The sequence below is a fragment of the Cyanistes caeruleus genome, chromosome 6 (genome assembly GCF_971803275.1).
Source record: "Cyanistes caeruleus chromosome 6, bCyaCae1.hap1.1, whole genome shotgun sequence".
Classification (NCBI taxonomy): domain Eukaryota; kingdom Metazoa; phylum Chordata; class Aves; order Passeriformes; family Paridae; genus Cyanistes; species Cyanistes caeruleus.
Genome location: NC_141706.1, coordinates 61,987,520 through 62,001,203, shown reverse-complemented (window position 1 = coordinate 62,001,203; position 13,684 = coordinate 61,987,520). Strand labels below are relative to the sequence as shown.

The 13,684-nt window shown below is 40.7% G+C and overlaps 1 protein-coding gene across 5 annotated transcripts in view; it reads left to right on the top strand.

The window, feature by feature from the left end:
- The window catches only part of SYNE2 (spectrin repeat containing nuclear envelope protein 2), a 173,970-nt gene that overhangs the window by 111,253 nt on the left and 49,033 nt on the right, over window positions 1-13,684 (top strand). For all 5 annotated transcript variants that reach the window (XR_015287862.1, XM_086892510.1, XM_086892509.1 and 2 more), the window contains 12 exons: window positions 1,026-1,145; window positions 1,301-1,501; window positions 1,859-2,032; window positions 2,606-2,737; window positions 4,442-4,638; window positions 4,852-4,984; window positions 5,620-5,802; window positions 6,206-6,352; window positions 7,961-8,137; window positions 9,305-9,460; window positions 10,816-10,965; window positions 13,301-13,477. Coding sequence is in view for 4 of the 5 variants with exons in the window: in XM_086892510.1 (XP_086748636.1) it covers window positions 1,026-1,145; window positions 1,301-1,501; window positions 1,859-2,032; window positions 2,606-2,737; window positions 4,442-4,638; window positions 4,852-4,984; window positions 5,620-5,802; window positions 6,206-6,352; window positions 7,961-8,137; window positions 9,305-9,460; window positions 10,816-10,965; window positions 13,301-13,477 (1,947 nt within the window). In the remaining variant the exon portion in view is untranslated. The remainder of the gene's footprint in view (window positions 1-1,025; window positions 1,146-1,300; window positions 1,502-1,858; window positions 2,033-2,605; window positions 2,738-4,441; window positions 4,639-4,851; window positions 4,985-5,619; window positions 5,803-6,205; window positions 6,353-7,960; window positions 8,138-9,304; window positions 9,461-10,815; window positions 10,966-13,300; window positions 13,478-13,684) is intronic.

The window sequence follows — 13,684 nt, the reverse complement described above, 5'->3', positions numbered from 1 at the left end:
TTCCAGTTTTCTGCAATTTGTGAAGTTTCATTCTAAAGTTTGAGTCTAACTTAGGATTTTAAAATGAGAAAAGGAGAGAATGAGAGAGTTCAGTATTTGCTACATTCACCACCACCCCTTTTCCTTTTTTTTTTAACTACACCCCAATCCATACTTATGCCTAATTCCAGACATTTTAGTGTTTGGAGTGGAGGAACCAGTCTCTCCACAACCTCCCAGAGCAAATATACCCCATAGTATGGCAGGGAAGAAAAAGAGCTATACATTATGCCTTTTCTTATGTCAAGCTTTTTTTTTTTTTTTTTTTTTTTTTTTTTTTTTTTTTGTGGGAATAGGACTCTGGTATTTCTGTCTCCTCATACAGCATTTATGAGCACTTCATCATATGGAATTTGACCAGTTAAGCTATTTTCTTTGACCTTTATTTGGATTAGCAGAAAATTAAAAATTAACAGACTGCATATCCTCCTCAGAATGGCCATTGGCCATTTACCTATTTATTACCAAAGCAGAGGAGGGTATTCTGAAGCTGGTTTGTTACAGACTCATAACCTTGCTTACAGGCATAATTTTCTGCCAGACTGAGAGCTGTGTTCCCTTCTGAATTCCCTAGCAAGGACTGGCTATATTGTGTTAGATAACCACTCTTGGGAAAGGAATGGCAGAAGTACATAGCTTTCCTTCCTTCAGAAGGATCCTCTCTCAGTCCTTGAGTACTTCTGATTCATAAGAAAAAACTGTTTTCTGACTCCATGATTAATTTTCATGGCTGCACTTGAATTAGTAAATGGAAAGGCATGTTGAATGTTGTCCTGAGACACAAGACCTGAATTCCCTTCTTGGCTGTGCTGTGTGGACACAGTAAGTTATGCCATGTTTTGTCCATTTAGTTTATTAGCTCATTGGATTCTGTGAAGTGCTGGCACAGGAGGGATCCAGCCACTGGATTTACTGCACTACCAGTGATAATGGAAAGTTTATTGGAATGGAACTCTTCCTAATAATTAATTTTGTCCTTCATCCAGAAAATTGGTGCCTGTACTGCGGAGCTGCAAAACTTTGAAAACCAAGTAGCAAAACTGAGAGGCCATGGAGAAAGATTGCAGTTACCTATCACCTTAATCCAGGAAGCTTATAAATTAGAGGTAAGAGCACAGTACCAATTTACTCAGGTGGTTTGATTCTTCTAAGCAATTTACCTGCAGCATCAAAAGGCTGATGGTTCTTTCATATTCCGTGGGTTTGTGGGATTCATTTCTGTCCTTCATGAATTGCTGCACTTCAATGGTTTGCATTGTAGGATGTTCTGGATGACATGTGGGGGATTCTGAAAGCAAAGTATGTGGAGCTGAACTCCCCTTCCATCAGTGAAAGCCAGTATGAGGACTTGCTTCATGGGTTTGCAGAGCTGGTAGCTATTGGAAGAGAGAAGATGGCACAAGATCCAAAGCACCTAACAAAAAGCAGAGCAGCCCTGCAGTCTCACCTGAAAAATCACAAGGTAGGAGTTGTTAATCTCAGCACTGCTCAGGTTAGCATAGCAAGGAGCACAGTTTTCTGTGACTGGTTTTTCTCCAGTGTAGTAGGGGAGAGTGGCTGGCTCATAGCAAAGGGGGGAGGGACTGGTGTATGTGCAGAAAACAAACACGAATTTCTCATTAGACCAAAACAGTGCCACTTTTGGTGATAAACTGCTATTTCTGCTTACCTCAGAACACCTTGCAGTGTAAGGAAAGCACATCTTTCTTAAGTTATCCCAAAGGATTATTGTGTCCTGCCTACTACTTAAGCCTTAGAACTCCTGCTGTGGGAATGTGATCTCTCTTAAAGAGCCAGCTTTAGCTTGGGTTTTTTCCAGGATTTTTTCTGCAACCTCATGACACGCATGGCTTACATGGAAGCATTTTCCAAGAGAGTGAGTCCTTCTGTCCTGCAAAAGAGAGAGGAATTCTGGAGAGAGCTGGTGAATGAAGTCAAATTGCTGGAGAAGAAGGCTTGCCAGTATGGTATACACTTAGAGAGCCTGCTGAAGGTAATAAATCAAAAGACACCCAAGAGTAAAGCCTGGAGGGAAGGAGAAAAGTTGCATCTGGGGCAGCTCTTGTCCTTCCAGTGACTTTGGCCAGTAGTTGTCCTTTCCTGTTTCCACTGGACAGCAGCAGTCTATTTCTTACTTATCCTATGTGTGTCAGTAAACCAGCTTTCTTCTTGAAAATCTCTGGAAGTGGACATTTCAAATCATCACACTTTATAACTTCTTGCTGTAATTTCTGAGTGTCTGGACTGACAGAAGAGCCCTTTAAGGCAGAAAAATACCAGCACCCCTTTAAAACTTAAAAATGTAACAAATAATCTCAGAACATCCCTAGAGAATAAAAGTTGCATACACCACTTTAAAATAAGAATCCCTAAAGATTCTGGAGAATGCATAATTAATTAATCTGTGGTGAAGTCATGTCTCACTTTGATATTTACATATTGTTCACTTACTTTTGTGTTATGTTTCATTAAAGCAAGAGCTGCTGATCCTAGAGAAGGCATTAAGGCCTGAGTCTGGTGTATTAAAGTGCAAATGGATGTGTTAACAATTCAATGTATTTTTTAGGATTGGATGGTATTTGATGAGGAATGCCTAGTTTTCAATAAGGAGTTAGAAGCACTTGCCTCTGCATTGCCTTCTGTCAGTTTGGTTGAAGAAACTGAAGAAAGATTATTGGAAAGGATTGCACTTCTAGAGGTATTTGTGTGTTTGTAGCTACTTTTCTTTATGGATCAGTAGAACTGGCAAAAAATATTAGTTAGTATATGAGGAGGTGATTTGCACAGCACAGCTTCCTTTGTCTCCTCAGCTGTGTGTGGATGCAAGCTCAAAACTGACTTTCAAAAGTAGGAGAAAATTGGACTCCTGATTCCAGCCAGGGGCTACAAGTCCATTTAAATGGGAATAATGACTATAACTACTTTATAACTCAATATTTAAAGGAAAGTATTTGGGATCAGATAGATGTGCAGGCTCCATGGATCCCAAGGACAGCAAGAGCCTTGGAGTGAGCATAGTGCTCACTTACTTGCTCAATTACTTCCCTGTAATTCAGAAATTATTTTCATGCCACAGTGTAAAACCTATGGAAAAGGAGAATCAACCTAGAGCTTTCGAATATCTGAAAATACCAAATATTTCAACTCTTATGGCAGCTCTGGTTGCAGCTGCATCTCTAATGGAAGAGCTACATCTTTATTTACAACCTCAGCTGCAGCTGGAAATATTTTATCCACATTTTAAACACAATTAAATATAAGGATATGAAAGCAGCATTTATGGTTGTTTTATAAAATTAAGAAGAAAGGTTTTCAGTAATCTCAGTGATGTATTTTCAGAGAGTGCTTCCCATGCCTCACAGGCCTGACCTTTCTCAGTCTTCAGAGGACACTCTCTGTTAGAAATTTTTAAATTATTAAGTGTTTAATAAAAGCAAATTAATGAGTGATTAATGAATGTTTCATAAAGGAAAAAAGTACTATAATGATTTAATCTGGTTGACTGCAGGAAAAACATCACTGGATATTCCCAGGAAAATCTGAGCTACAGTAAAGCCTTTGTAATAAATCCACAGTAGATGTTTGCAGTCATAGTGGCCCTCTGGTGCTTTTGGTATCTATTGCACTGAGACAAGAGACATGCAAAATTTGCACAGCTACTGATGTGAAGTTGCCTGCTTTTCCTTGGCTTTTTGAGTTCTTAACTAGCTCTTCACTCCTAAGTCTTTATTTGTGTTTAAAGACTTCAGAAACAAAGTCATAAAGCTTTAGAAGATGTTTGGTGCAGGGTGAAACTGTGGAGCTTTGCAGTTTCAAAAACAGAGCAGTATAGATTTCTCTAGGACTTAATTTCTGTGAGAGAAATACTCTCAGACCTTTGTTTTTTACTTAATGACTTCACTGTCCACTCTTCATTTCTCCCTGCCACCATTATTCAATAATAATCCCAGCAGTTTCCTTCAAAAAAGTAACTATTTTTTCAAAATGGTATAGAGCCTGAGGAGAAACAATAACTTTCAAGAGCATGGGAAGGCAATAATTTTTTGGTAGTTCAGTCATAGATTTGGACAGTGCAGCCAGATCTGACAGTGTTTGTCCATTGCCTGACATCTTCGGGTGTCAGAAAAGCCCATTAACAAAGCCAGTCTGATAATGTGTAAAAGTATGTTGAGATTTGTCTTGATCTACCCAAAGGAAACAAACAAACAAAAAATTAACAAACCCACAAAAACCTGTGTCCCTTTTTCATGTTATGAATTACAGATTGATGTCATTTGGAAAATGAAATACATTACAGAGGAAATGTGAGATTAAGAAGTTAGAACATGTGATATGTGGTTTTCTAGTTGTGTTTTCTGTCTTTAAAATGTTACTGTTTTGCAAACTTCCCATATTCTGACAGAAAATCAAAAGTAGTGTTGATGAAAAGCATGCCAAGCTGTACCAGATGGTGAAAGAAGGGAAGAAATTGCTGACTGCTGTGAGCTGCCCAGAAATAAGAAGCCAGATTGGGAAGCTGGAAGAGCAGTGGCTGTCTTTAACCAAAAAAGTTGGCCATGAGCTACACCGACTTCAAACATTACTGAAACTCCTGGTCAGGTGGGTCTAACAGAAAAAAAAAATCTGAAGTTTCAGCTAGACATTAGTTTCTGATTTTTTTTATAGATGACAGCTGAAGCCATGCTTCTGCAGGGTTATGCAGCAGCAGAGGTGCCAGAAGAGCACGTGCCTTCTCACAGGGAAGACAAGAGGGTTGAGAAATGTATCCCAGCCTCAGTTAGATATGTTTTTGTGTTTTGTTTCCTCCTGTAGCTACAACAGAGACTCAGAGGAATTGATGAAATGGTTGGATTCTGCTCAGCAGAGAATGAATTTTTGGAAGGAGCAGTCTCTCAATGTGTCACAAGATCTTGCCACCATCAGGGACAATATCAGCAGCTTGTTTGTAAGTCATATCTGCCAGGTTTAGATAAGACATTGTGAATTCTGGTGAAAATGACCCTTTTGAGAGGTTTTTTGTGTTTGCCATGGCCTCAAGCCACCCACATAATAGGGCACTGAATGGCTGTGTGTCTCAAAGCCACTTAACAACTGAACCTGGAGTGTGGGCTCAGGGTACAGGAGTGGAGGTGTCAGCCAAAGTCAGGAAAGAGAAACACTGAATTGCATTTCATGTCTTTGCTTGCTCCCCTTGGATGGTTAGCTAGGAGGTTCCCAGTGTGAGGCCAGACAGAAGGAATAGTGCACAGGAGGAAAGCAAAGCATCATGAAGGTTTGACTGGTAGATGTGAGCTGGCCAGAGGTATGAGGACTGGGATTGCTCCCTGGACCTCTGTGTGAAGTGGGGTCAGGATATTCCCAGTCTCTGTGGGAGCAAAAGGTGGCATTCAGCACTGTATATCAAGGTGGGCAAAAGAATACTTTATCTGCTAATACTTATTGAGCTTAGGTTTTCTGAATTTTGCCATCTTGATAAAATCTGTTTGTTGAGGCATTTTATCCTGTGAAAATATGGCTTGTCTTCGTTTCAACATACATATAAATATTTTCCCACTCTTAAATTTCTCCCATGTACCTAAGACATTTTCTAAGGAGGTTGATGAAAAATCTTCCCTGAAGTCATCAGTGGTGAGCACTGCCAGCCAGCTCCTCCACGTGAAGCAAGCTGATACTGCAGCACTTAGGTCATCTTTGGCAAAGTTTGAGCAAAAATGGGGAGAACTGATTACACAGCTCCCAGCCATCCAAGAAAAGCTTCACCAGGTGAGTGAGAAACTGCTGCCATCTTTCAGTTCAGACTAAATAATTATGTTAAAATGCTGCTGGGATTCAGTTGCCTTTTTCCGAATTAGCTGTGCCATGCTTTCAGAATAACCCCAATATTGTACTGCAGTTTGAATATTGCTGTGTTCTTCCTGGCTTACATATATTTCTTATCTCTACAGTTTTGCATGAAAGTCTGTTACTTAAAATTAGAAAGAATTTTATTTCAGATTCATGAATTCTACAACTGAAGTCATTTGCCCCTGGGCACAGGGCTCACTTTCAAGTTCATGCCCCAATAATGCGATTATAGTGCCTGAGCCTTTCTAAAAATAGAAATGTCATTTTCCTTGGTATTTCTAACAAGTAGAGTGTAAAGGATTCATTATGTGCTTTACCTCAGCTTCAGATGGAAAAGCTTTCATCACGAGAAGCTATTGCTGAACTAATGGCCTGGCTTGACCATGTGGAACAACAGCAGGAACGTGAGGAGCCAATAAATTCACAACACGGTGCTGCTCAAGTCAAGACCCTCCTTCAGAAGTACAAGGTAAATGGGAGACTGTAAGCCCAGGCCTGCTGTAAAAAGGATGGAAGCAGCCTACAGGCACTGTCATATCCTTTCCCTTGCTCTCAAGAGGGCTCCTCAGTCTGAAACATGTCGTAACATCCTCCTTTATAAAACCTTTATGCTTCCATGACACAAACCACTGCCTGTTCTGCAATACAGCTACTGCCTGCTGGGCTGTAATCTCCTTTTCTCATGCTGTTCCATCTGTCTCATTTGTTCTTTCTCTTGCATTTAGATTATAAAACGTGAAGAGTAGCAAATCTTTCCTTCCTTAGGAAGATAAACTCTGTTTATTTCAGAGGCTGTGTTCTAGTCTGTCTTTTTAACAAGGAATACCTCCTAATGGAGCTCCATAACCTGAATCCGTTTAACTAGAGAACAGGGGGTTTGAATATTATGTGTCATCAAAAGAAATAACCTGCTAGGAAAGAGGGACAAGATGAACATCCCTGCAGAGAGAGAGAGAGAGGCTGCAGCAGTCTCTTGGCACTGTTCAGATGTCGGAGCACGAGTGGCAGAGGCTGATTGCTCCAGTCACAGGAAGGATTCAAGCTGCGTACTCCAGAGATGCCAGGGAGCCCAGCCTCAGGGCATGAATCCCCACAGAGACATATTTTGTTCTGCCCTTGCTCAGGGCTCAGAAAGGCTGACAGTTCTCTGTCTGCAGCTGCAGCTTGCAGGCACTTGGTGCTGCATGTAAGGCAAGTGCCAATGCAAACATTTCATTCCAAGTGCCTTGGTAGAGCACATATATTGGTCTGCACTGACCATTTTGGTCTGTATCAGTTGGATTTGGCAGCTGGGACATGTAGGTGAGGTGCTGTTTATAACACTGGATATTTAGAACTGGGTTTGTAGGTGTATCTTTTGCACTTGTCAGCAAGGTGGGGTTGTGTGTGCTGAGAAGAAAGCTGGGATGAGGGTCACAAATTCCTAGAGGGAAGCGGCTGTGGCTTCAGTACCTCTGCTGTGGTATTCCTTGGTGACTATTCAGGGCACTACTAGATAAATATGGAGCCCTTTCCTAATCTCTTCTAATACTCTCTGAAATAAAAAGACATTCCTTAATGTTTCCACTTTGCATGTAGTTTCTCACTTATCTCTCTGTGCAAGAGATGCTGATGCTAGAGGCTCCCAGATATTCTGGTATTCTATTCTGATACCAGATATTTTGTTAAAAGGAGTAGAAGCTCTTGCTGCATTTGCCTGTGAGTTGCAGGAGTGTGGGAAAGCCTTGGTCTTAGCCTGATCTGGGCCCAGTGTGATGGTTTTGTCCAGTGGATTAAGTACAGGATCTGGTTCCCCTGGGTTTTATTCCCGGCTCCATCACTAGTCTGTTTTTTACCTTGAGCTAACCACATAATGATAGAGATTTTCTGCAGACATTTCATGAATGAGAACAGCTACAGAAATACAGAATGGAAAAATTTGAGAATTATTCCTACAGACAGGTTCTCTTTCAGAAAAACATTTTTGGTCATAATTCAGACAAAGCTGTCAACGTCCCATTGCCACACCTTGAAGCATCATTGAAATCATACAAAACTGATGTTTACATTTTTGTTCTTTCTCTCTTTTCCCCTGCAGGAGTACATGATGGAAATGAACTTTAAGCAGTGGATGGTAGACTTTGTTAACCAGTCCCTGCTGCAGATGAGCACCTGTGACGTGGAGAGCAAGCGCTACGAAAGGACGGAGTTTGCCGAGTGCCTGGGCGAGATGAACCTGCGGTGGCACCGCCTGCAGGCGTCCCTCAACAGAAAGGTTGGATGGAGTCCCCATGGCTTTCTCTCTTAGAGCTCTGATTTTGCCTGTGCCACTGCTCTGTATTAGGGATATATTAAGCTACCAGCAGTTTTCCTGTTGTAGCAGTTGGATTTGTGAAAACAGCAGTTATTAAGTAAGTAGTGTTGACAGCCACGTTCAGATGGAGCCTCTTGGACAAGGCACAGCAGGGATCAGTTCCCAGTCCTGCTCCAGCCCTCCTGGGTCACTGGAAATGGGTTACTGTGTGTCAGTGCCCTCCTCCTGCAGTTACTGAGTATTCTTTCCCAATGGAGTGCTTTGAAGGTCAGCAGCTGATAGTCAGTCTACAAGCAGAATTTTCCTAACAGCACATAATCTTGCTCTGGAGAAAATCTGTTTCAGGCAATGCCTCAGAATTATTCTGTTCTAGTGAGGCTAGAAATAATCCATGCATCCAGAATTAGATGCTGCTGCTTACGTGTCCCAATACCCAGAAAAACTGGTGTGACTCATGATATGGAAAGGACATGGGGAATCTCAGAATCCCAAAATGCAGACATGAGGCTGCTGGAATAAATCTCTCTACCAACACATTTCTCTTTCATCTTTGTGTCTCAATTTACACAGCTTTGAGAGAAGCTCTCCTTTCTGAATCCAGATTCAAAGACTTCTGGTCAGATGGAAAATTGCCAATATTTTTTAGTTCAGAAAATCTTCCAGAAACATTTTTAAGTAGAAATTTCATTTCCCATACAGCTGAAAGTTTCCATGATGCAATTTCAGTTTTGTTGGGGAAGAGGTTATCTTCTCTAACCATATTTATGAAATTCTATTCTAGGATCTAATGGATCCTTAGGGCCAATATTGAAGATAGGAAACTTGAGTCCCTTTCTTGTTGGTGGTGGGTTTTAGTGAGAATGAGATTTTCAGACTCCCATATGAATGGATGTGTCCACATAGCCCAGGGTCTCCAAACTCCAGAACACACACTGTCTTGTTTCTTCCAAAGGTAAAGGTTGGATCCTAAAGAACCTGCAAAACCTTTGAGGTTTTCCTTTCAAAATATTTCTCTAAAGAGTATTTTCAGTATAAATTTCATCATCTCAAATTTTGTCATGGAAGGTAAAGCCCTGTTTCTGCCCACCTGTAGGTTTAAGTAAGTTAAAACAGTTCTGTAACTTTCAGATCCAAGACCTGGAACATATTTTAGAGGATATTACTGAGAATGAGAACAAAGCCCAGACTCTGTACAACTGGCTGGAAGCTCAGAGTGATCGACTGAGATCCTTACAGACCCCAGCAAGTCTGATCTCTGCACAGAACACCTTAGATGATTGCAAGGTAAAGCATGATATGAGTGATATTAAAAAATAATGTAAAAGCCCTATTTAGCACACTTTGCTGAAGGAACTGCACAGATTTTAACAGAAAGAAATATAAAGGAAGTTGCTGTTTCCCAGAAGAATTCTCCAATGTCATTTTAATTAAGTCATGTTGCATTCAGGTGATAAAGAGCCACAGCCGCTTTCAATGTGAGTGGCTATTCTGTGATTTTTCCCACCAATTGAAGATGCATCTGCTGTTGCTTTATGGTATTTGGAGTGCTGTGCAGCAATATTGTATTCTGAGATACTTCCAATAGAAGTAGTTCTCAGTTCAGCACAGCCATGGAAGTTATGAATTCCATTAGTTTGAAGAGCTCTGTGATGGAAGTGCCATGGAAACTACTCAGTCCCATTTGGAAAAATAGAAACCCTCTCTACATCTGCCCTAGATTGTAGTGTAGTCTCTCTGCAGCAGCCTCAAGGATCTGGGTGTCCTTTGTTATGTTTTTCTAGGCATCAGATCCCTCAAAATTAATACAGGTGGCAGCCAGCTAATAATTGGTTCCTGTTGCTCTGACAGTCTCCTGTTTTCATTCAGTACACTGTTCCCTCTCTATTTCTTAACATGGAATATTTGTTCTTTCATTGCCATGGTTACATCTCTCTTGTAGTAGGCTGCTTTTATTGTCTGGAGTGCTCTGTTACACACTGAGTTACTTGCATCTCTGAAATGTGTGGAGGGGCCAGAATGGAAGAAGGGCACAAGGGTAGCTTGGACTAAACACTCACCTGCTCAGAGCAACACACAGTGCTAGGATACAGGTGGCTAAAATGTGTCATTGCAATTCATTTGGTCAATAAAAATAAGATCCAAATTTAAAAATGTTTTGGGGATGGTCAGTGAGAGGTGAAAAACAGTCATGGCTTTAAGTGTAGCATTATAGGGAAATGTTGTGGCCCACTGTGGGTATGGATAGTTCCTCACATTGTGGAGAACTCCCTGCTGAGCTTTCCCCAGCATGTCAAGATTCTTAAAATCTTGCTGGCTGTGCTGGACAAGTTCTTCTCCCAGATATCTCCATTCATTGCAGATTGTTCTCACTTAATTTCACTGGAGTTGATCTCACTGGAGTTTCTGCCATGGGAGTTTCTCTGAGTAAAGGGACAAACTGAAAATAACTTTCCATAAGTTGTTAGGATGTCAGGGATTCACCCATTGCAAAACCAGTTCCTGTCTTACCTTTACATGACTGAAGAATTGCACAAAATTGGTTTTAAAGAGTGAATGTTTATCTAAGCTACTCACGCAGAAATTTTTTTCTATGGTCTCATTAAAAGATCTTATTTATCTTTTTTTCCCCCATTTTTTAGGAGCTAGAAAATCAACTCACGGCTAAATCCAAAGCTCTTGATGAGCTCAAAGAAAGTTTGGCTTTGAATGGTAGTGCAGAACAAGCCCCAGAAGCTCAGTCTCTCAGGATAGCTGAGCTGTGTGAAATGAAGGACAGCATTGTAAACCAGGTAAAAGCCTTGCTTGTGTTCAGGTTTCCTCCACTGCATTTTCTGATCACCAGTGTGGTGATCAGAATCAATCTTCATGGGATGGCAGGAGCTGGTACAAAAAAGATGGAAAGTATTCAAGGAATTTGAATACTCTTCACCTTCCTAAGAATTTAGTTTTAAGTCTTTACTGTAAAGTAAATTTATGTATTTCTGAAGTTGAGAGAGAAAAATTTGTCTGATATTGAAGCAGTTTGAGTACAAAGGGAGGAGGAACAGATCCCCATCTGCAGTTTAAGAAAATAAAGAGCACTGCTACTTTTATGTCAATCTGAAAATGAAAACCTTTAACTCCCTTACTTGATTTCTTTCATACCCTGCTCTTTCTCCCCTGTTGTGCAATTGGTGGAAGCTGCCTACTCTGGCCCTGTTCTCACTGAAGCTTTTCCACCTCCCAATTGGTCTTTCATCCACACACCAGGGTGGCTTCTGCCATCCTCAAATCCTTTGTCGTTTCCAGTTGCTCCAAGGAGAGTCTGGCAGATTGGGTTCCCATGCAAACTGACTCCCCAGCAGTTTATATTTATAGTCATAATATCATTATAATTGGATCTGATGGTTTTTTTATGTGGATGTAATTGATAGGTTCTGGAGAGATAATAATGAGTACATTTACAGATTGAAATTGTGATAATAAATAACCATGTACTGTAGAGAATTATACATGATGGAGTGGTTGTGTTTCTAGTTAAGATTGCTTTACCATTTTTATTACGAATTCCTTGCCTTTTTTCCTCAGAACTTTGTGAAACCTGAACCCTTTTGCTTGAACTCTTCCACATGAGGTGTCAATCCAATATTGCTGCTTCTTGGTTTAGGTTTCAGCAGAAGGGATGTGATTGTTTGTTACCAAGAAAGCAGGGAAATTTATGTCTATGTACATGATGAAAGTTTTTCCTTCTGGTGTATAGCTGGGGATAGAAATTGGCAGGATTGACAGCCTGGTGCTTTTTTTCTTCATGCAGTCATCATGGGTCATGTTAATTTTAGGAATTTTATGACTGAACTACCGAACTTGCAAACTACAGGATGTTCTTGGAGCTGAGCTGTCTGTGTGTGCAGTGAAACAGCAAGGGCAGGTTCCTTCCCACGGGTGACTGCTCACATCAGAGCCAGCCAGAGATTTCTAATGCAGGGCTAAGGAGATGTAATATCTTGATTAAACTGTCCGTAGGTTGAGCTCAAGACTGTGAGTCTGTGGCTCAGAGACATTTCTCGGGAACTATGTCTTTCCATCTTCCTTGTGTGGGCAGTAATTAGCTACAGGCTACAAAAAGCAATTAGAGATTCCTCCCACCTGTACCATGACTCAAAAGAGAATAGGGATGATTAATCCACCAGCCTGTGTGTGCCTGAAACTAGGATACTGGGATGAAATGATCTGTGCAGTCTATTTAGGGTGAACTACGGTGTGGATGTTTTTTTCATCTTCCATTGTGTGGCTGCATAGCCAGAACCGAAATCTGGCATCTGGCTTTTGTCAGGTCTCATGGAGACATGGTTGTCTGTCTGCCTGGTTTTCATGCTTTTCTCCAAGCATCACTGAAAATAGGTACTGAACTAGGTGAATGTTTTATCTAACCCAGGACATGCTTTATGTACTTCCCTGAAGCAGAAGGATAAAAATAGTTGAAGGAGGACTGCGTTTTTGTGTTTGCAGTGTCTAGGAGCCTGTGGCAAATGGAAGCCATGCCTGCCCCTTACAGATTAGACAGCTGTAATAATGAAAGAGGCAGAAAATAAAGGGGGTATCCATCATTTAATTTTGCATGAAAATCCTGGACTTGCTAGCCTGGGATCCAGGTGGGCCTGCATTAGTAGAGCACAATGGCATAAGAGGGGTGACAGCTCTCAGAGTATTGCAGTAGTGGCTTCTTCCATGCAAACCAATTTCTGTTCAAATTGTACTTGAAAGGAAACTTGATCTCTGGATCACAATCTATCTGCTTCCTAAGAAGACTGAGGCTTGCAACTTCCACTTCAGGCTGATTTTGGCAGAAGGGAATAAGCAGTTTATTATTTCAGTGCTTCCTGGGGTGTTCTGGTAGAATAGTGCTACCTTGAACTCCAGTGAAATTTTAATTTACAGCAAATTCTTATTCTTCACTCTAGGTATGGTTTACTGCTTTTTATGAAACCTGCAGAATTCCTTACCAGGTAGTAAAATACTTAAACTTGGCAAATTAATATGGATTGTCATGGATTGAGCATTGAGTTTAGATTTCTAAGTCAATTTAAAGGTGATTTATACATTAGGACTACCCAAGAAATAATAACAAAAATGGTTTGTCTGCAGGTTGCACAGCTAAAGGCCTCAATGGAGTCAGTACTGGAGCAGTGGAGAGCATATGATGAAATTTATGCAGAAGTCAACTTGATGACAACAAGATATTTGTACTGCATAGACCAGTGCAAACCTTCCGGGGAAGAAACTTCATTGGAAGCTTTGAAAAAACAGGTCAAAACTCTCCAGGTAAAGTTGTCTTATTTCTGTACTTTCTTCTATGCCTTTAGGCAAACAAACTCCACTGAAAAAAAGACCAAAAACATTATCTGAACTACTTTTTTTTATTATATTAACACTGAAATTAGTGCAATATTGCTATTTTTTTTTACCTCCAGAGGCACTTGGACTTCTTATTTTATGTAGTGCATAAATACAACTTTAGTGCCATTTAGG